The 19,937-nt window shown below is 64.4% G+C and overlaps 1 protein-coding gene across 1 annotated transcript in view; it reads left to right on the forward strand.

Annotated features, from left to right (window-relative positions):
* CTNNBL1 (catenin beta like 1) overlaps window positions 1–14,060 on the forward strand; it is a 185,939-nt gene extending 171,879 nt beyond the window's left edge. The window contains exons 14-16 of the mRNA XM_004612494.3: window positions 4,795–4,932; window positions 5,787–5,859; window positions 13,925–14,060. Coding sequence (XP_004612551.1) covers window positions 4,795–4,932; window positions 5,787–5,859; window positions 13,925–14,013 — 300 coding nt within the window. The 3' untranslated portion in view covers window positions 14,014–14,060. The remainder of the gene's footprint in view (window positions 1–4,794; window positions 4,933–5,786; window positions 5,860–13,924) is intronic.
* The last annotated feature ends 5,877 nt before the right edge of the window (window positions 14,061–19,937 follow it).

Raw genomic sequence — 19,937 nt, forward strand, 5'->3', positions numbered from 1 at the left:
ATCTGCGCCGACCGGAACCCGAGCGAGCCCCAAGCAGGGATGGTCCAGGAGACCTTGGATGTCCCAAGGTAGTCCTGAGGGTCTGGGCCACACCTGACTGCCCTCGGAGTGGCCCGAGCTCCTCGCCTGCCTTCCTGTTCCCAAGCAGGGACGCCAGGACCAGGAGCGCGCAAGGGGGCCTTGTCTCGGGGTCCCCGTAAGTCGGCCCGAGCGCCGGGGTCTGATCCTCTCCACAGCGAGCACTGTTCGCCGAGGCACAGGCTCTCGTTTGTGGAGTCGCTGCACTGGTGTCAAGAAGGTCCTGGTGCTGAGGGCAGGGCTGCTGGCGGGCATCAAGAAGGACGGGACGGACACTTCCTTCCCAGTAGTGTTTGCGACCGGGTGCCGAGTCGGGGCTGCGGGTCCGATCTCCCGTCGGCCGACTGCTTCCCCCACTCACTTCTGAAACAGGTCCCACTGGCCAGTTGGGCGTCACCGCAGCCTGCTGGCGGGTCAGAGCCAGCCGGCGTGTCCCTTAGCATGCGTCTCGGCAGACTTTTCTGATCCTTCGGAGTCTTGGACGAAGGAAGTAATGGCGGAGGAAAGGATGCTCGTGGCGACTTTTTTTTTTTTTTTTTTTTAGTCCCTGGACATTCGTGTTACTCGATTTTACCTTTCATGGACTGGATCCAGCCAACATTCCCCATGTAGAACCGAACACTCCCAGCCATTTTGGACACGCGGACAGGCCTTCAGCTCTCCGCACTGGCCCCTCACACGCAGATACACGGAGAGCCGTGCCGAGCCTTGGTGTGAAGGCGGGGGTGGGCGTGGGGCTGAGGGGCTGCCCTGAGGGCTCCAGCCTCACTTTCCCCAGAGGCCCCCAGGCTGGTCCCTGGCACCGCAGGTACTTTCCCGAGTACCACCAGGTGTGCCCCCCGAACAAAATAAATCAACCACCACAACAAAAAACACAGGTTTTGTTTTTGTTTTGTTTTGTTTTGTTTTGTTTGCTTTTTGGGTCACACCCGGCGATGCACAGGGGTTACTCCTGGCTCTGCACTCAGGAATTACTCCTGGTGGTGCTCAGGGGACCATATGGGATGCTGGGATTCGAACCCAGGTCAGCCGCATACAAGGCAAACGCCCTACCCACTGTGCTATTGCTCCAGCCCCAACATAGGTTTTTTTTCAAAATGTGTGTGTGTGTGTGTGTGTATATATATATATATATACACATATGTACACATATATATGATATCTTAGAAACTCAGCTAAGGAGCCACACATGTGTTCATCTGTTTACAAATAATTTAGCCCTAACCATACACTAGTAAGACTAGAGTAGGGGCCAGAGAGCTAGTCCAGCAGGTAGAGCACTTGCTTTGTACACCACCAACCCAGATTCGGTCCCCGGCTTCCCATGTGGTCCCCTGAGCCTGCCAGGAGTGATTTCCTGAGTGCAGAGCCGGGAGTAAGCCCTGAGCACCACCAGGTGTGGTGCTACCCTGACCCCTTCCTCCCCCCACAGAATATATAAATATAGATACAGATGTAAGACAAGAGTAGATGATAAAGTAATATATTTCTTTCTAGAAGAAGCCGACCTTGTAGTGATATTCCTGAAGGGGCTGTACCCTCGCTTCCTCCCTCCTCAGAGCGGTCCTCAGCCACCCTGCTGCTCCCATCTTCCCTCCAAGAGCTCAGTCTCCCGGGCGTGCTCCGTGCCCACGGTGACAGTCCCTTGACTGGTACTGTCAGGCCGGGTCTCCTCTGCACGAGGTTTCCGGGACGATTCTCCCGCCGTCAGATGCCGGTGTCTGCCTCAGCTCTGTGCACGTCCGGCGTGGCGAGGCCTCCCTTGGAGATGCTCCCTCGGTCGTCACTCATATCCGCATTGGAAAATTTCACTTTCAAACCCTGCGGCCGCGCGTCTGAAGGCTGAATGTCAAGTCGAACGTTATCCAAGTGGCTCCGAGTTCCGAGAAGGAGAGGATGGGCTTTGGCACCGCCCCCGTTTGCCTTAGGCGACAACAGGTGGAGGAACGGGAAGGTGTACTCTGTACTTGCCTGGTGGAAAGCAAAAAATATCACGGGGAGAGTCGGGGAAAGGCAAAAGCACCTCTCAGGACCTAATTCAAGAACTTCATTTCCCTGAGCACCACCCTGAGGCTTCTTCCCTCACGCTCGACACCTGCCTTTGCTCCCGGGGCAGCTCGGGAACCCGGCTGTGTCCCAGCGCTGCCAGCCGCCAGCCTTGAGGACGCTGCGTCCGTAATAGCGATATTTTTCTTCTCCTCTCTCCGCCGAGCCAAGGTGACTTCATGTCTTCTCAGGAGCTTTTTCCTTCTTTGGAGCGGCCGTGGTTCTTTCACGCGCGCCCTGTGACAGCCGGGCATCCCCTCGGTAACCGAGACAGCTCGCCTCCGTTTCCCGCCAGCACTCGATGCTGGGTCTAACACCCACCCCCCCTGCCCCCTTGGTGTCATTTCCACCTCCGCGATGAACCAGTCGGGCACCCTGCCCACCTGACACCCCTCCACTAGGAACTGGTTTGTAATCAGGTTTATCATGGGCAGCTAACTTAACCGCCAGGTGCCCTGGGTTCTGTTTGGGACCCTCCCCTGCTCTCTGTAAAGCCCTAGCAAGGAGCACGCACACCGCCACGGTGTTACATATTGCAGTCTCCCCCGCACATGCTCCTCGCGTGACTGCGAGGAAGGCAGGACTGGTTTCCTTCCCGTCCCTCCGCCCCCGGCCCCAGCTGAAGGGTCCTGGAGCAGGAAGTTATGATTATGAGTAAATGGGACACTAAAGAGGCCCTTCTATTTTTAAACCCGGCGGCCATCAGTCCAGTGCCCCGTGACTGCCTCGCGGACATTAGCGCCATTAGCGGATTACCGAGGAATTTGCTACCAAATGGAGCTCGGAATTCGTGGCCGCGTCGCCAGGCAGCCCTCGGGGCCCGGGAACGCGCGGAGGAGCCCCTGCCGCCTCGGAGACAGGCCTGGAGGAGCGAGATGAAAAGCCTCCTCCCGCCGCCGCCACGGGCCGGCCCCCTGGGCAAATAAAGAAGTACATTATCTGTATCTAAATAGTCTCCGAAGGGTGCGCGTGGGAGATGGATGGCCCCACGGTAAGTCCTCGGAGTCTGGGAGAGTGGGAAGCCGAGTCCCCGGGGTCCCCGTCGCTGACAGGAGCCGAGTCGTCAAGAGGAGGCGCAGCCGTGGAGCGACAGATGGCGTGAAAGGATGGGTCCGGGTCCCCCGTGCCTGGCGGAGCCAGCCCCTGCCGGCTCGGGCCGGTCGGCCGGTCATGCAGAAGAGGCCCCGTGCCCGGCCTCTGCCCCTGAAAGCCCACGACCCCGCAGATGCCGTTTAAAAAAAAAAAAAGATTCTTGTTCCCTCACGGTGTGGACGATTACTGAGCTGGGGGTCTGGAGGCGGATTCGGCCGCCACCTTCCCCAGGTGCACAGCCCACCCCCGTGGGTTTGAAGGGAGTCTGAGACATGGGGGGCCTGGCGAAGGGCCCTCAGCGCTGTGGAGGAGGGTGCCCCCGGGGGGCTCGCTGGCCCCGCCGACGCCAGGGAGGCTCTGCAGGACAGGCAGCGGGAGAACGTTGTCAGTGGGGCTGGACGGGGCTTGCCCTCACTGCACAGGTGAGCCAGGTTCGATCCCCGGCACCACACATGCCCCCCTCCCCTCTGAGCACTGCCAGGAGTGATCCCTGAGCACAGAGGCAAGAGGGAAGAGCCCTGAGCATCACCAGGTGGGACGCCGTCCCCGCCCCCTCCGGAGGGAAAGAAGAATGTCGGCCCTGCGGTGGGAGAAGTGCCCCCAGCAGAGGTGGGGGGGGGATGCCCGCAGTGATCGTGGCACAGCAATCAGGGCTCAGAGCTGGACCGTCCTGCCGGCACGTCGGGGGGCCTCGGCCTCCGGGCGGACTCGGGAAATGAGATGCAGGGTCTGCCCGCATCTCTCACGGACACGCCGTGACGCAGCAGCCAGAGCGGGGGCCTGCGTGCCGGGCTGCTCCACGGCACCCAGAGGTGGGGAGCCGGGGGGCTTTGCCAGGTGTGTCTCGGCGGCTGCTTTCGGAATGCGGGACAGGGAGATGGCGCAAAGGGCCGAGCACAGACTCAGGCCCCGGCTCTGCGGGTCCCCTGAGCACTGAGCCAGGAGTAGCCTCTAGGCACTGCTGCGTGTGGCAGGGAAGGGAGGGGAGGAAGGGTGCACATACAGATTTGTGTCTCTTCAGATTCCTTGTTGGGGGTTCAGTGCGTGGGGGGGTGAGATCGTTCTGCCCCTAGGATCCTGCAGACCAGGGCGGGTCTCCAGCTGTGTGCCCCAAGGCTGAGGACGCAGGAAGGCCTGGAAGATGGGGGCCGGGCCCATCGCACAGCAGGGAGTTTTGATCCCCAGCACCCCACGTGGTCCCCCGAGCACCACCAGCAGTGATTCCCGAGTGCAGAGCCAGGAGGGACCCCTGAGCATCGCCGGGTGTGCCCGCTCCACCGCCAACCCCCAAAGAGAAGGGGGCCAGGAAGAAAGTCCCAGGTCAGGGTGCTTGCTCCCCACCCAGGCTGGACCCGCCGTGCCAGCGGATGTGGCCCTGCCCAGCACTGAGCTGCCGGCCCCTTGGCTGGGTGTGGCCCGGAGCGGCTCCGGGACCCCCAAGCGCTGCTTGGTAACCCCCGCACCAAAAAAGGGCCCGAGAAGCAGGAGAAGCGTCACCTCGGGCTGGCCAGGGTGGTGGCAGCGGGGCTGGTCTGTGTCAGGGAGGATGCCCAGCCTGCTCTGCTCTCCTCCTCCCAGGACATGGTCCGGCGTGGAGAGATCATAGACAGTGACACCGAGGACGAGTTCTACCTCCGGCGCCTGGACGCGGGGCTCTTTGTCCTTCAGCATATCTGCTACATCATGGCCGAGATCTGCAACGCCAACGTCCCCCAGGTAGGGGGGTCTCAGACACACACACACACACACACACACACACACACACACACACCGAGATCTGCAATGCCAACGTCCCCCAGGTAGGGGGGTCTCAGACACACACACACACACACACACACACACACACACACCGAGATCTGCAACGCCAACGTCCCCCAGGTAGGGGGTCTCAGACAGACAGACAGACAGACACACACGCACACACACACCCCACACACCCCCATGGCTAATGTCCCGCAAGTAGGAGGGTACACACACACACACACACACACACCATGACCAACATCTGCAAGGCTAATGTCCCACAGATAGGAGGGTGTACACACACACACACACACACACACACACCATGGCCAAGATCTGCGAGTCCAGTGTCCTACAGGTAGAATGGTCAGACACACACACAAGCACACACATACATACACCCACACCATGGCCAACATCTGCTAGGCTAATGTCCTGCAGGTAGGAAGGTATACACACACACACCCATGGCTAAGATCTGCAAGTCCAGTGTCCCACAGATAGAACGGTCACACATATACACCATGACCAACATCTGCAAGGCTAATGTCCCACAGGTAGCAGTGCACACACACAGACACACACACGCACACACAGACATACACATACCATGGTTGAGATGTGCAGCACCAATGTCCCGCAGGTAGGAGGGATCTCTCTCTCTCCCCCCCCTCAAAGTATCACAGTTAGATTCTGCCCCTCTGTGTCCTTGTCCTGGGGGAGGGGGCGCGGGGCAGACCCTTCCCTGACAGGTTCTCTGGTGTTTCCCCGATGAAACAATGCCTGTCCTGTTCTCTCTTCCCCTTGTCCTTCCCCTCCCTGACTAGATCCGCCAGCGGGTCCACCAGATCCTGAACATGCGAGGAAGCTCCATCAAGATCGTCAGACACATCATCAAGGGTGAGTCACCTGCGCGGCGTCGGGCGCGCCCCACGCTCCTCGCCAGCCACCCCCACCCCACCCAGCCCGGCCTCCAGCTCTCGTGCCTCCCACCGTCCGTCCTGGTTCCCCACCTGCTCCCTCCAGAGCCGGGATAGCAGAACCGGGAGCGCGGAGGCCACGGCTCTCTTTGTTGTCTTGGTGGGGGGAAACGGCCGAACAAGTTTAGCCTCAAAGAGCAAAAGAAAATTGCTTTTTCTTGGGGAGGCAAAACTAAGGAAGCTCAGGAGAGACCACGTAGCTCAAAGCAGGAGCAAGTAGACGGAGGGCGTGTGGCCCGCACGGCTCCCTGTCCTCGCCTGGCCCTGGCCCGGCTGCGTGAGGGGGCTTGTCCTGCCCACCCCGGGAGAGGCCTGCCGAGCTCCTGTGAGATAGTCCGGCCTAGCGAGAGGCACCCTGAGTCCCACCGAGGCGTCTCCCTCCAGCCCGGCCCTACCCGGTTCCGCAAACGCCATCGCCTCTGTTTTTGTTGTCCTGGTGTGTGTGTGTGTGGGGACCACCCATGGCGGTGCTCAGTGCTTACTCTGCGCTCAGGGTGCAGCCCTGGTGGGCTCAGGGACCCAGTGGGGTGCCAGGGTCAAACCCAGGTCGGCTGTGTGCTAGGCCAGCGCCCTCCCCGCCATACTGACGCTCCAGCCCTCTGCCTCCTTGGCTCCAGCCTGGCCCAGGGAGGTTCTGGAGAGACAGAAGCCCAGAACTGAGCTCTTCGGGTCCCTGCCATCCTCAGGCCACCGGCACAGACGGACCCACACAGCCGGCGTGGCTGGCATTAGACTTGGCAGTGCTCGTGATGTCAGAGTTAGGGAGCAAGGACGGACCGGGGCCCAGCGTGGGGGGTAGGGAGGGCGGGGTCGAGCTCCCCCTGCTCTCTTGGGCTCTCGTTACGCCCCTCTCTAAGATGAAGGGTTCAGGGTGGTCCTTGGGGTCACCCTGGAGTGGCCAAGAGCCCCATTTGCGCTTGGGAGGAAACCGGGAGAATCGATTCACAATCACCAGCCTGGGCCCAGGAGCCACCCCTGCTCTCCCTGCACCTCCGTGCACGCATCCCCGGCCACTCTGGGGTGCTCTGTTTGCCCAAGGGAAGTGAGAGGGAATCCCAGGGCCGCGCCGGACCCTGCTGAGTGCTCAGCCAGCCAGCCGTGTGGGGGATGCGCCTGGCGATGCTTTTCCCGCTGAGTCCCCCCGAAGCGGTGCCCAAGGAGCCCCGGGAGCTGTCCAGCCCTGGCCGGGGACCTTGCGGGAGGAAGGGGCAGTGCAGAGCGGCCCTTCCCGGCGTCCCGGGGGGTGCTGCCAGCCGGCAAATCTGAGGCGTGAGAACCTTCGGCCCTGACAGAGGAAGCGAGGGGGCAGGGGGGCACCCACTCATGACATGCCCCCAGCCTCTGCCCTCGGGGGTGCCTCAGGGCTGCCCCCCTCCCCGGGGACGCCCCCTGCACTGTCTGCAGCCCCGCCCAGGGCTCTCAGCTCTTGACTCCGTGTCCTGGCTGCTCCCTGCAAGCCAACCCGTGACCCTGGGCAAGGTGGGTGTTCTTCCGAGGCCCCTGCACAGAGGGCGGGGGCACAGCGCCTTCTCGGCCCCGTGTGTCTCCCAGGCTCCTGGCCGTCCACGCGCCGGGCATGCACAGAAGCAGGAGTACCTGGGCAGGGCCGAGCCTTTCCGGCCCCCACCCCACCACTGGGAGCATCTCCTGTCTGCCCCCCGGTTCTCCCTCCCTCGCCGCACAGCCGGCAGCTCCCCACAGCCGTGCCCTCAGGCTCCCTCGGGGGCGGCCGCTGCGTCTCCGTCCGCAGCTCCCACCCAAGCCCGCGCTGCCATCCCTGGCCGTGCCTGTGTGTCTTCCTGCCTCTGTCTCCTCGCCCCGAGCATCTCCTGCTGGTGTGGAAGCTCCGCCTCGGGGCCCTGTGGGCCGGTTCCCCACGAGGGCCGGGCCGGACGCCCCAGGGCACCCCTGAAGAGCCCAAGTGTTGGGGTCTCCCCTCCCGAAAGCCCGACCTATGGCACTCCCCTCGGTGTTGTGTATGGCGAGACCCTGGGCCCCGCGCCCCCAGGCACCTACCCCGGGGATATATATCATCTGGGGGGGGCGGGGGAGCACCCCAACCCCGGCTCAGCCAAACACACACCCCGGGGTGACTCCGCTGGCACCAGAGCCTGCAAGATCCGGGGAGCTGCCGGAAGCTGATTGTAACGTGCTAAGTGCCGTGTTACTGCCGTGAACAGTGTGTATGGCGGGGGGCTTGGGGGGGCACAGGCGGACCATGGCCGCCCCTCCCGGGCAGGGCTGGACAGGGCAGTAGATGCCCAGAGCAGCAGTGGGGGCGGGTCTCCGGGAAGCCTCTCGTGCACGGTCAGTTTGGGGGGCCCTGGCAGTATCTGCAGGGCCACATGCGCGCCTGGAATCCGACGTCATCCCCGCAGAGGTGCTCACCAGGGCGGGCGCCGGAGAGACCCTCACGTTGCTGATGAGGGCTCAGGGGTCAGTGAAAATGATGGTGCAGGGGCCCAAGAGAGAGCAAGCGGGGGGAGGGGTGCTGGTTTTGCACACAGCCAACCTGGGCTCAATCTCCAGCATCCCATAGGGTCCCCCGAGCACCACCAGTGATCCCTGAGTGCAGAGCCAGGAGTAACCCCTGAGCACTGCTGGGTGTGACCCCCCCCAAAAAAAAATACTGGTGTGTGCCAGCGCTCACCCATAGGGTAGGGCGGGGTGAAAGCACCTCTCTGGGCAGCCGCCCACCAGCGCCCGGGCCCGGGAGGGGGCAGCCCGGCTGTGCTCACCTCCTCGGCGCCCCTGCCCCCCCACCCCATCCCGCCAGGAGCTGGCAGCAGACACTCCCCATCGGTCAGTCCTCTCGGACTTTGATTTTGTTTTTTGGTTTAGGTTGCTTTTTTTTTTTAAACATACTAATTAGATGCAGCCTTTCCCTTTGATTTTTATGGCCTACATATTTCCTAAGTTTTGCTGGCAGGGTGACAGCTGATGTATCCCTCGGGGTCCGGGGAAAACGCTGATGAGGCAGGCCCAGCGGGGGACTCTTCCTGTTATATTCCGGTCCCCTTTCTCACGGTCCTCCTCCCTCCTCTCCTCCCGGGCCGCCGAGGGAGCCGGGAATAATTGATGGCTCATTAAAGCCCTTCTTCCCTGCACACTGCTTACTCGGCGCTCCCCGTGTCCAGCCCTGCCTGGAGCCGGCCCAGCCCGGGGCCGGGGTCTCTGCTCCTGGAGGGCAGCCCCAGCCCTGCGCGCCGGGAGGCCGGCGGCCGTCTCCCTGCCCTCCTGCTTCGGAGCTGGCCCGGGACTGGCACGGAGACAGTAGGTGCCTCCAGGCTGGTCCAGAAACCTCGAACCACAACAGCTGGACCAGCTGTGCGCGGCCCGCCCTCCACGCCAGACTGAAGCGCGGCCACAAGCTCCGGTTCTCCGATCAGGAGCATGTGGGACGCCAAGAGCGCGTGGGACGCCCACAGACGCCCCGTGGCTGTCGGCAGTCACCGGGGAGCCGGGCCCTGGGCTGCCTGGACACGGGAGCACTCGGCCAGACAGCCCTTAAGGAAAGAGACACAGCCTCCAGGGCCGTCCCTCTGCCGAGCCCTGAGCTCAGTGAGGGAAACTGGCGGACCCCCTGGGCGCCCTCGGGGGCCCTGCACCCCGGGACGATCCACAGACTGACCACCGCCCGGGCCGTTCACCGCGGTGACCCCGGGAGCCAGGAGCAGCGCTGAGGAGATGCTCACTCGGTTTTGTGTTTCTCGTCGAGGCATCATACCCCCCGCACCCACCATCCAGCGTAGCACCCACGGAGCCCCTCCCCACTCCCGTCTGTGGGCCGCTCTTCCCAGCCTGCCCGGGGAGGGTGGCCCCCCTGCATAGACTCGGAGCTGTGACCCAGGACCCTGCTGACCTGGAGCCCCGGTACGGCAAGGGCCTTGTGGTAGCCCCAGCAAATGCCGGAGACAGCCACGGGAGCATTGGTGGCCCAGTCTGGGGGTGAGGGTCCCGGAGAAGAGCTTGGGGGGCTCTGGGCAGAAGGCCTGAGCAGGAGGCTTCCGGAGGTGCCCGCGCTCCTTCCGGCTCGGAGGTCGCTCCAAAGCCCATCAGCGGGTTTTCAGGCTGGCGGGGGGCTCAGAAGCCTGCGCCCCGCCCTGCAGCCGCAGAGCTGTGGGAGGCCCAGGGGGCTTTGCTAAGGACCTGTGGGTGGGTGGGCGGCGGCTGCGCGTCCAGCCGAGGCAGCGTTAGCCTCTCTGAGCCCAGGGTCCTTCGTCTCTGCGACGGCTGGCAGCTCATGTGCTCGGTCGGGGGGGCCTGGGACACACACCTGGGCGGGGACTGCAGCTTTCGGGGGGTGACTGTGGGGGTCTCAGGTGGGGTGCCGTGTCAGAAGGCTGAGCCCAGACACGGCCTGGGGTCTGCGGTTGTTTGTGCTCAGTAAACAGGGCTCTGTTCCTCCCTCCCTTCCTTCTTTCCTTCCTTCCTTCCTTTTCCTTCCTGTATCCTTCCTTTTTCTTCTTTCCTTCCTTATCTTTCCTTTTTTCATCCTTCCTTCCTTCCTTCCTTATCTTTCCTTTCTTCATCCTTCCTTCCTTCCTTCCCCTTCCTTCCTCTCCCTTCTTTCACTCCTTCACCCTCCCTTTCTCCCTTCCCTCCTTCATTCCCCTCACCCAGCGGGCTTGCCTGCCCCCTGGGTCTGGGCTGTAGCTGTCAGAGGCCTCTTTCCTCTGCTCCCCTCGGGCCTCAGTGCCGCCAGCTGCCCCCAGAAAGGCGCCCGGGGAGGGCCCCCCAGCCGAGTCTCCCGGAGCCCCTTGGGCGGTTCGTCCCTGTTCTCCGCAATGCTGGAACTTGTGCCGGGCCTGAGGGCCTCCTCTCTCCCCCTCTGCCTCACGGTGATTCCCCTAAAAACACCGACTTTCCCTGCCTGAGGCCTGTGGTGTGCAGGATGCTGCACCCAGCTGCCGAGCCCGGGTCCGGCCTGCGCTGGGGAGGGCCGTCCCTCCCCCACCAGCCCCGGCGCCCCCCCACCCTTGCTCTTAACATAAACAGAACAGCTTGTATCCGTGTCTGAATAGTAAACCTGCTGTCTAAAGTTTGCTTTAATATTTATGTGTTCGGCGCGGCTGCCTGGTTTTGAGCTCCATCAAAGCCTTTACTGTTATAAGAGCATCCGGAAATGCAGGGGGGGGCAGGGGAGTGGATGTGGGCCCCCTCTTGCCCACCCCTCCCGCTGCTCTCGACCCTCAGCTCCTCCTCCCCCTCGCCCCACCCATGGGAGTGCTCCCTTCATCTCGCGCCTTTCTTCTCCGCCCCGCCATCTCTCTCTTTCTCTCTCTTCCTCTCTCTCTCACACACAGCAAGGAGAACTCTTTCCCCAGACCTCTGGGAGGGCTCTGTTCAATATTTATGAACTGCTGCAGCAGCTATAATAACCGGGGGTAGCTGGCACCACCGCCACTTGCTCCAAACACATTCTAGTCTGGAAACAAAGAACGAGTAGAGGTGAGGGGGAGAGGGTGCGGGGGGCCAGGGACCACCAAGCGGCTGCTGGCTGGACAGGCGGGAGGCCTGGCTCGGGGTTGCTTGCTGGGGGGTAGGGGGGCGGTGTTGGTGCCGGCTACTGAGACCTGCCAGCAACTCGGCCTTGTTCTGACAGGCCTCAGAGTGTCCCCTGCCAAGAGCCCTTCAGCCCGGCCCTGCTTCCTGGGGGCCCTTTCACTGCCCAGCACAGGCCCTCTGACCTCTGACCTCCACTGTCTTGCCCTGCAGGACGGGAGGTGGTTGCTAGGGGTGAGCTTCCGCCCACGGCACTTTCAGGCCTGTGGACTCAGGGTTCACACCTCAGCAGTCGGGGCGAGCGGCTTCAGCCCTGGGGGGGTCGCAGCCAGGTGGGAGGGGCTTGTTCCCACCACGGGGTGAGGCACACCCCCCCCCCCAAACACACACACACACACACACACACACACACCTCCCGGCAACTCTGGTGCCCCGGGCGTTCTCCTGCACCCGCTGGGCCCTGGGGCTGCCGACTCCCGGGACCCCTGGAAGGAGCCTGGGCCCCTCTGGGGAGCTGGCCCGGCTCGGAAAATTCCTGCCCCTCAGGAGCAAACTGTGTCTCACTCCCGCCCCTGCGGCGCGGGGAATACATTAGGAGAGCAAAGTATTAGTTCAATCCATTAAGACTCGCTTCCAGACCGTGCCTCTGGGGGTATTAAATGCTATAAACGGTCATTCCTGCCTCCTGGGGCCGACGGGATCAGGCACTGTGAGGAGATGGCCCTGCCCCGGGTGGTGCGGGAGGGCCTCATGGAGGAGGCTGGCTTCCGGGGGCAGGCCCGCAGGGGCACAGGCCTGCATCCAGGGTCCCGGCGAGCGTCTGCAGTGATAAAGAGGAAGCAGGAAGCACGTGGGGGGCTCGGGACCGAGGCGGTTTCCTGCGGGGGGCCAGGGGCCGGCCTCTTTCTCCCCGGTCTTGGCCCGATGTGGCTGCACAGCTGTTTTGTTCTGCCCAGGCCTCGGTCCGGAGAGTCCCACCTCCGCCCACGCACCTCTCAGGTCTGCCAGTCGTTCTCCTGACCCCCTCTCCGAGCCCCTCCACTGCTGTGCATCTTGCCGAGTGCAGGGCCCATGGCCCGAGATGCGCGGAGCTCCCGGGCTAGCGGGGGACAGAGGGCGGCACGCAGCGGGCCGGGGCCAGGAGCCCGGAGAGGGGCCGCCCCCAGGAGGCCTCGCCGGCCGGAGCACAGGGGACGCCATGGAGCCCGTGTGCTGCTGTCGCAGGCTCGGTCCCTATCATGCTTTCCTTTTTTTTTTTTTTTTTTACTGGGTTCAAATGAGTGTCCCCTCCTGCCGCTCTCACACCCTGTGCTGATGTCCTGAGCACGGAGCCTTCCGGATTGAAACGTGCAGGGCCCTGGGCCTGCTCAGCACCAGAGCCGCGTCTCCGGCCCCTTCTCCCGCCCACTTCCCCCTTCTCACCTCCCGGTCACTAACCTGCCTGTGTTCTTGTCGTCCGAGTATCTGTTGGGGGGGTTGTTTGTCGGAGGAGGAGCTGGGCCATACCTGGCAGTGCTTAGGGACCCCTCCTGGCTCTGTGCTCAGGAACCCCTCCTGGCAGGGCTCGGGGGTGGTGGGGTGGAGGGACCATGTGCAGTGCCAGGGATTGAACCCGGGTCGACCACATGCAAAGCAAACACCCCCGCCCCTCTGTGCTCTCGCTCCGGCCCTGGCAGTCTCCTCTTGGTCTTGTCCAGCCTTCGGTTCCTTGCTCTGCCGGGAGTGAGTGTAGTCACGGGGGGTCGCCGGGGTCGCGCTCCTTCCGACCGACTTCCCTCGGGTCTGTCCGTGTTGGTGTCAGGGACGGGTATTCTCTGGCGTACAGAGACACCCTCCTTCTGACTCATCCGTGTCCAGCATGGACAAAAGACGTGCCTGAGATCTGTAGGAGGCAGCGAGGAGGTGCTCCCGGGTGGTGCTCCCAGCGTCAGCCTCGGGATGGTGCGGGGGGGGGGCTCCCCCTCCCTGGGCTACAGAGAGATAGTCCAGCACCCCCCCACCTCCAAGCACCGAGAATGGTCCCCGGGCCCACCAGGGGCGATTCCTGAGCACAGAGCCAAGAGTAACCCCTGAGCATCACCAGTCCTAGCCCCAAAACCAACAAAAAGGGCTTCTGGTGAAGGTCACACAGCAGGTAGGGCGCTGACCAAGCCAGCCCTGGTGTGATTGATCCCCGGTGCCACACCACCAGGGTCACTCCCGAGCACAGAGCCAGGAGTAGTCCCCAGCAGCCCCAGGTGAGGAGACAGACCACGGGGTCCTGGCCACCTAGGGACCAAACATAGAGGTGTTTCTGGCAGCTTGTCTGGGGTGAGAAGGGGTGACAGGTAGGGAAAGCCAGAGAGCCTGCCTGGAGGAGGCAGCACACGTGTGCTGGTAAGCAGTGGGTCTGGCGTGGCAGGGGGAGGGAGCCCGGGGCAGCTGGGACCCGGGAGGGCCCAGGCCTCGGCTTCACACGCCCCCTCCCTTTGTCTCCCCAGAGTACGCGGAGAACATCGGGGACGGCCGGAGCCCGGAGTTCCGGGAAAACGAGCAGAAGCGCATCCTGGGCCTGCTGGACAACTTCTAGGCCGGGCGGCACGGCCCTGCCCCCGCGGATTAAAGCTGGTTTTGCTACCCCCGGGCTGGCTTCTTCACGCACATCCCTCACCCTCCGCACCCTGCAGCAGCGAGGGGGGTGCTCTCCCGGGGAGGGAACCGGCCCACCCAGAGGGGTCGGGGGTCCTGCCCGGGGTCGCTGGATGCGGGCAGCGGGGACTAGTGACCACCCGGACACGAGAACCCGGGCAGGCCCCCAGGACCCCTCGCTGCCGGGAGAGGCGGGTGGGAACGGGCCGGGCTCCGGTGTGTGCAGGCCCCGGGTGGCGGCGGGTGTGTCCCGGGTTCCGGCCGCTGCTTTAGAGTAAGCTTGGCCCGGGGCGTCCATCGGGGCAGAAAAGCGACTTCACCCACTTGGGTCTCACTTCCTGTCCCTGCCTCGGGCAGTGCTGACACCAGTGCAGGGTTCTACGGAGGAATGGGGCGGGCACGCAGAGGGCACGCCGGGTCCCCTCTCCCCTGAGGCGTCCCCTCTTACTCGGGGCATGAGCAGGTCCAGCCAGAGGGGCTGTGTCCAGCCGGCACCACTGCCGGGGCAGTGCATGGGCGGTGCCTGAGGTACCGGGAAGCCGGTCCATGTGTCCAGCAGGGGTGCCGGAGGGTCCCGGGCCCTCTCCTGGGGCAGGGCGGCTTGTCCCTTGTGGATTTAGTCACTCTCCTGCCATCACCTCCGAACAGGGCGCCCCACCCTGGGCCCCGCGCGTCCCTGCTGTCCTTCCTGCCGGCCCCGGCCGGCCATCGTTGGAGCCCTGTGGGTGAGGGGCCCGCCCAGGACCAGCGTCCAGCCAGGTCTGTGTGACGCCCCAGCCATGCTCCCCTGTCCCCCGACCACCTCCTTCTAGAAGCCACCGCGGGCCCACAGCTATCAGGACACCGCCTCCGTCCCGCTGTGCGTCTGGGGCTGAGACATCTCCGGGCCTAAAGCAAGTCCAGTGGTCAGCGCAGGCGTGGGTCCGGTCCCTGAGAGGGTCACAGTCCTTCCACCTGTTTGCCAAGCTCCGTGCTAAGCAGGTGACAGTGACACAAGTTCAGAGTGAGGGGCCGGAGCGATAGCTTGCCTGCACTCAGCTGACCTGGGTTTGATCCCCGGCATCCCATAGGGTCCCCCGAGCACCGCCAGGAGTAACCCCTGAGCATCGCCAGGTGTGGCCAAAACAAAGTTAAATCAGACTCTACCAAAACTGCTCAGTGGGACCTGCCGCCACTCAGCGTGTCACCTGGTCGCCTCTGGAGGCCTTGTGACCCTCCCGCTGATGCCGCCAGCCTCCCACTGTGCCTCAGAATCTGGCGTGGATGGGGGGTGCCCCCGGCTTGGGCCCACCGGCCCCCTCCCTCCCTGCTGTCACACACAGGCTCCTGTGTGACCCTGAGTCCCCGCCAGAGCAGTGTCCACTCGCCTCCTCCATTGCCAGGCGGCCGTCTCAGACCTTTGCCTTGGGAGGGCTGCGGCCAGATGAGGGACAGGATCTCCAGGATTGGGAGGGGCTGTGCTGGCCCGGGTCCGGGGGTGGGGGCACAGGAGCCAGCATGGGGACACATCTCCCCTGGGAAGCCGCCCGGGGACAACTGGACACCCCCGCCCTGGCCTTCCTCAGCAGCAGCTGTGTCCAGGCTGTCCCTTCCTGGGGCTCCACCTCTGGGCCGGCCTGCCCTGCGGTTTGCTGGGGCCACCCCCGCCCCGCATAGGGCCCGGCCTGCCATCTCGCGTGCCCGGCTGTCGGGCACCCGACCCGGCCATGGCCAGAGCAGCGGCGTCTGTGCCCAGGGGGCTCAGGCTGACTTGGCCCTCCGTGGCCCTGTGTGTTGGTGGGGTGCCGTGGCCGCAGGGTGCACCGGGTGCGGTTCGGAGAGGGGGACGCGTGGGCAGGGGAGCCCCCGGCCCCCTCAGCTGTGCCCGGGGCAACCAGGAGACAAGACGCGGCTCCGATGGCAGGGCCCCCCCGCCCCGATTCGGTTTCCTGCCCGTCAAGGTTGTGGGGACGGGACACGGCGAGGGCCGGATGGGGACAGTCATCGGGCTGGGAAAGGACAAGAGCCCCGGCCTCCGCACCGCCCCCTCCACCCCTCCACAGTGCCCGCCACTCCTGGCCCAGCTCCCTTCATTCGTGTCCCCTGTGGATGTGACTCGTAGTGACTCACACGGTGACCTCTGGGGGCTGCCCTGGCCTCTCACCGTCCCACCCACACACACAGGCTGCTGCCTCCCCTGGTTAAGTTCCTGGCCTCGCCCCCTCCCCCCCTGCCCCCCCCCCCCGAACCCTGGGCTGAGCTCTGAGGGGAGCGGCCTGGCAGGGCCAGGACCTCCCGCCGGGGCAGAGAAAACGTCTCTGACCTTCCTGGGAGGAGCAGGAGACGCAGGGCTGGGGTGAGGGGGGATGCCGCTTCTTTGGGCCGGAGAGGGGAGCCGTCTAGCGGCGGGTTGGGGGTGCCTGGAGGCCCAGCCCCTGTCCCCGGCAGCCCCCCTACAGCCACCGCACTGCTCAGTGTATAAATATCTCTAATGAATAAATAGAAGTGCTTTTAGGCTGGCGGAGGGGAATCACTTCCACCTGCCGTAAAATCTCATTAGAAGCAGGCGCTGCAGGGGGAGGGGAATGGCCGCCGTAAATCTGCCTGCGCCCCCCCCGCCCCGCCCCCTGCTCCCCCAACCACCACCACCCCCCGGGGCCTGACAGGCCTTCCTGGGGCCTCAGGCTGCTCCTGCTGCTCCCCACCCACAACTGCAATGGGTAGGACGGGGCCTCCGGCATCCGGGAGTGGGAAATGGACACACAGCCCCACCCCGGCCCGGCATGCAGGCAGAGGATGAGGGTGGACCTGGGACAGAACCAGGGGGGCGGGGAGGGGACGCCAGCCTCAGGGGTGTGACAGCTGAGAGCCGTGAGGCCCCTGTGGAGGCAGGCGACCGTCCTGAGTCCCCCCACGAAGGGCGGGTCCAGGCCTCCACCCCAGCTAAGGCCTGTCCCCACCTCAGGGACTCGCCCCCGTCCCATTCTGCAGACTGGAACACTGAGCCCGAGAGACCATGACTGGCAGGAGCCGAGCGTGCGGGGTTCCCACCCCAGCGGCTCCTTGTGTGTCCCCCGGAGGTCATCCTGGGCAGCCTCCACGTCCTGTGCTGGGACATGCCCCGGGTGCTGCGGCCACTCCGGCCAGCCCCGGGGAGACGCCGGGCAGGCTCGGCCCTGGGCGCCGGGGAGCTGGCCAGACGGCCCGGCCAAGCTGCCAAGCGGCTGAGCCCCGCTGGCCGCTTAAGCCCATCAAGTGGCCGCGACAGGACACGGCCCAGCCAGCTGCCTGCCCTGCCCCAGCCCCGAGCAGCTGCGGGGGAGATGCCGCCACGCCAGGGACGCCAGGGCGCTGAGCCCCAGGCAGAGTCTGGGCAGCGCTGCTCTACCCTGCCCTCCCCCCCCCCCCCCCCGCCGCGTGACCCTGGAGAGGCCCTCTGCCTCCCCTGGCCTCAGTTTCCCCAGCTGTGAAAGAGGGAGGTGAGCTATGCGGCCCCGCCCTCCCCCTCCTGGCGCTCTCCTTCACTCTCCGCTCTCGACCCCCTTGGGTGTTTCTGCTTTGGCTTGGCCGGAGGGGCAGGGGAGGCACTTGGGGGTCTCCTCCCCCGAGGGTCACTCCTGGTGGCACCAAGGATCTGTTGCGGTCCTCCCACACGCGGAGCACGTGCTCCATCCCTCTGAAGACCTCCCTGATGTGCCCCTCTGCCAGAGCGGGAGGGGAGGGGAGGGGAGGGGAGGGGAGGGGAGGAGGAAGGGAGGGGTCCCGGGAGAGCTGGCAGTGGGCAGAGCCGGGGGATGGGAACCAGCCGGGCTCACTGGCCCCCCAGCATGGGCAGGGCCCGGGGAGTCAGCACAGGACCCCTGCATTCTTGTGGGCCGTGGAGCAGGGCAGGGTGCTTCGAGGACACAGGAGCCGGGCAGTTTGGGTGGGGCGGGGGAGGGGACATTGGGACCCACTTGGAGGGTGAGAACGGGGACTCAGGGGGAGAGAGCGGGGATAGAAAAGGGGTGGAGAGGGCCCGGGGCTGGCTGGGGGTGCGGGGAGCCCAGGAAGGCTCCGGAGCAGAGACCGGAGACGCAGGCTGGCGGGAGCCATGAGGGCCGTGAGGGGGGAGGGACAGAGGGGACGTGAGGGCCAGCAGGTGGCAGTGACTGGAAGGGCAGGAAAGGCGGGTGCTGTCGTCCCAGCGTGGGAGAAGCCGATGGGGAGGGTGACCCTCAGCTGGACAGGAATGTCCCGTGGCCACTAGAGGCTGGGTGCAGAGGCCGGAGCCCTGGACCTGGAGGCTGGCTCGCTTTGGCCACCTCCTGTGGCCAGGGACAAGTTGTGGGTTCAGGAACCTTTTCTCCAGACACCCCATCTCCCTCCACCCTCTGGGGTGTCCAGCCCCAGTTCTCGGGCACTTCCTGTGCAGTGGGTGAAGCAGGGGTGGGGGTCGGGGGGGAGAGGCCCCTCTGCCCATGGTGACGGGTGACACGGGGACCGAGTCAGGAGAAGACGGGCTCAGGGTAGTGGGCGCATGACCGTCATGAAGGACAGCCTGTTATTAGTGCTATTAATGGTCATTAATCTCATTAAATGGTGATTACAGTGAAGGCGGCGATAAAAACGCCACCTTGGACTGGCGCGTGGCTGTCCCAGCAGTGCCGTGCCAGCCCGTCCCCGCACCCTGCACGCCCACGAGCACCCTGGGGGGGCCCGCTGACGGGCAGACCGAGCTCTGGAGGCAGGTGACAGACAGGCCTCGGTGGCTGCCAGGGGGGTGGGGGGGTGGAACAGGCTGCAGGGACCCCCAGCAGCTCTTTCCCTGGGAACGCGCCGAGCTGCACGGAGGGCGGGTGCATCCAGGAGCAGATGCAGAGGGTCCCCACAGCCTCCAGAGCCTCCAGTCATCCCCAGCTCAAGGAAGGGTTCCCACGTGCACATGCCTGTGTACATGTGTGCATACATGTGTGCTCGCGTGGAAATGCACACACACTGCGTGCACACGCATGCACAGTCACATACAGACACAAAAAGGTGCATGCACGCACACGTGCACAGAGACAGACACACAGACACACCGTGAAAAGAAGAAAATAATGAGACAGCAGACTGGAGTTTGGGGGGGCCCTTCCACGGGACCCTTCTGGAAGCCACTGGGAGCAGAACAGAGAGGGAGTCCTCCCCTGCATGTGCTCTCTGGCCCCGAGAGGCCTCTCTGAGTGGACCGTCTGTGGCCTGCGCCCTGTGAGGGCCGCTCCCCCTCCCCCCCAAGCCCCACTGGCATCTCGGCCACTCACAGCCGATGCCTCATGCCCACACCCGGGTTCCTGCCCCTTTGAAGCTGGCCCTGGACTCTGGCTCCAGCACCACCGACCTCCCGCCTCCCAGAGCCCGCCCTGCGCCCACCCACTGATACACAAGCAAGAGGCACAGGCTCAACCAGCATCTGTCCGTCAGTCCGTCCAACCGCACACGGAACCTGGGCCAAGGAGGGGTCACACGGCTTTCCCGGGATCCTGTGGCCATTAGTGATGCACGGAGTAGGGACCCGGGGCCCTCGCCCCAATAAAGTGGTGGGGACAAGCCCCATCCTGCTCCGTCCACACTGTGTCCTGCTCATGTAAGGGCTGGAGATGATTCAGGCATGAAGGAGTTCACCTTGCACGTGGCCAACCCAGGTTTGACTCCCAGCACCCTACACAGTCCCCCTAAGGCAACCAGAGTGATCCCTGAGCACAGAGCCAGGAGTAAGCCCTGAGCAGCACTGGGAGTGGCCCCCAAATATCCAACAAACAAAAATGTGTGCCAAGAAACCAGAGAGTACAGGAGATACATTGGCTTGCACGGGGCTGACCCAGGCTTAATCCCCGGCACCACATATGGTTCCCTGAGCACTGAGAG

The sequence above is a fragment of the Sorex araneus genome, chromosome 5, assembly GCF_027595985.1.
Source record: "Sorex araneus isolate mSorAra2 chromosome 5, mSorAra2.pri, whole genome shotgun sequence".
Taxonomy (NCBI): Eukaryota; Metazoa; Chordata; class Mammalia; order Eulipotyphla; family Soricidae; genus Sorex; species Sorex araneus.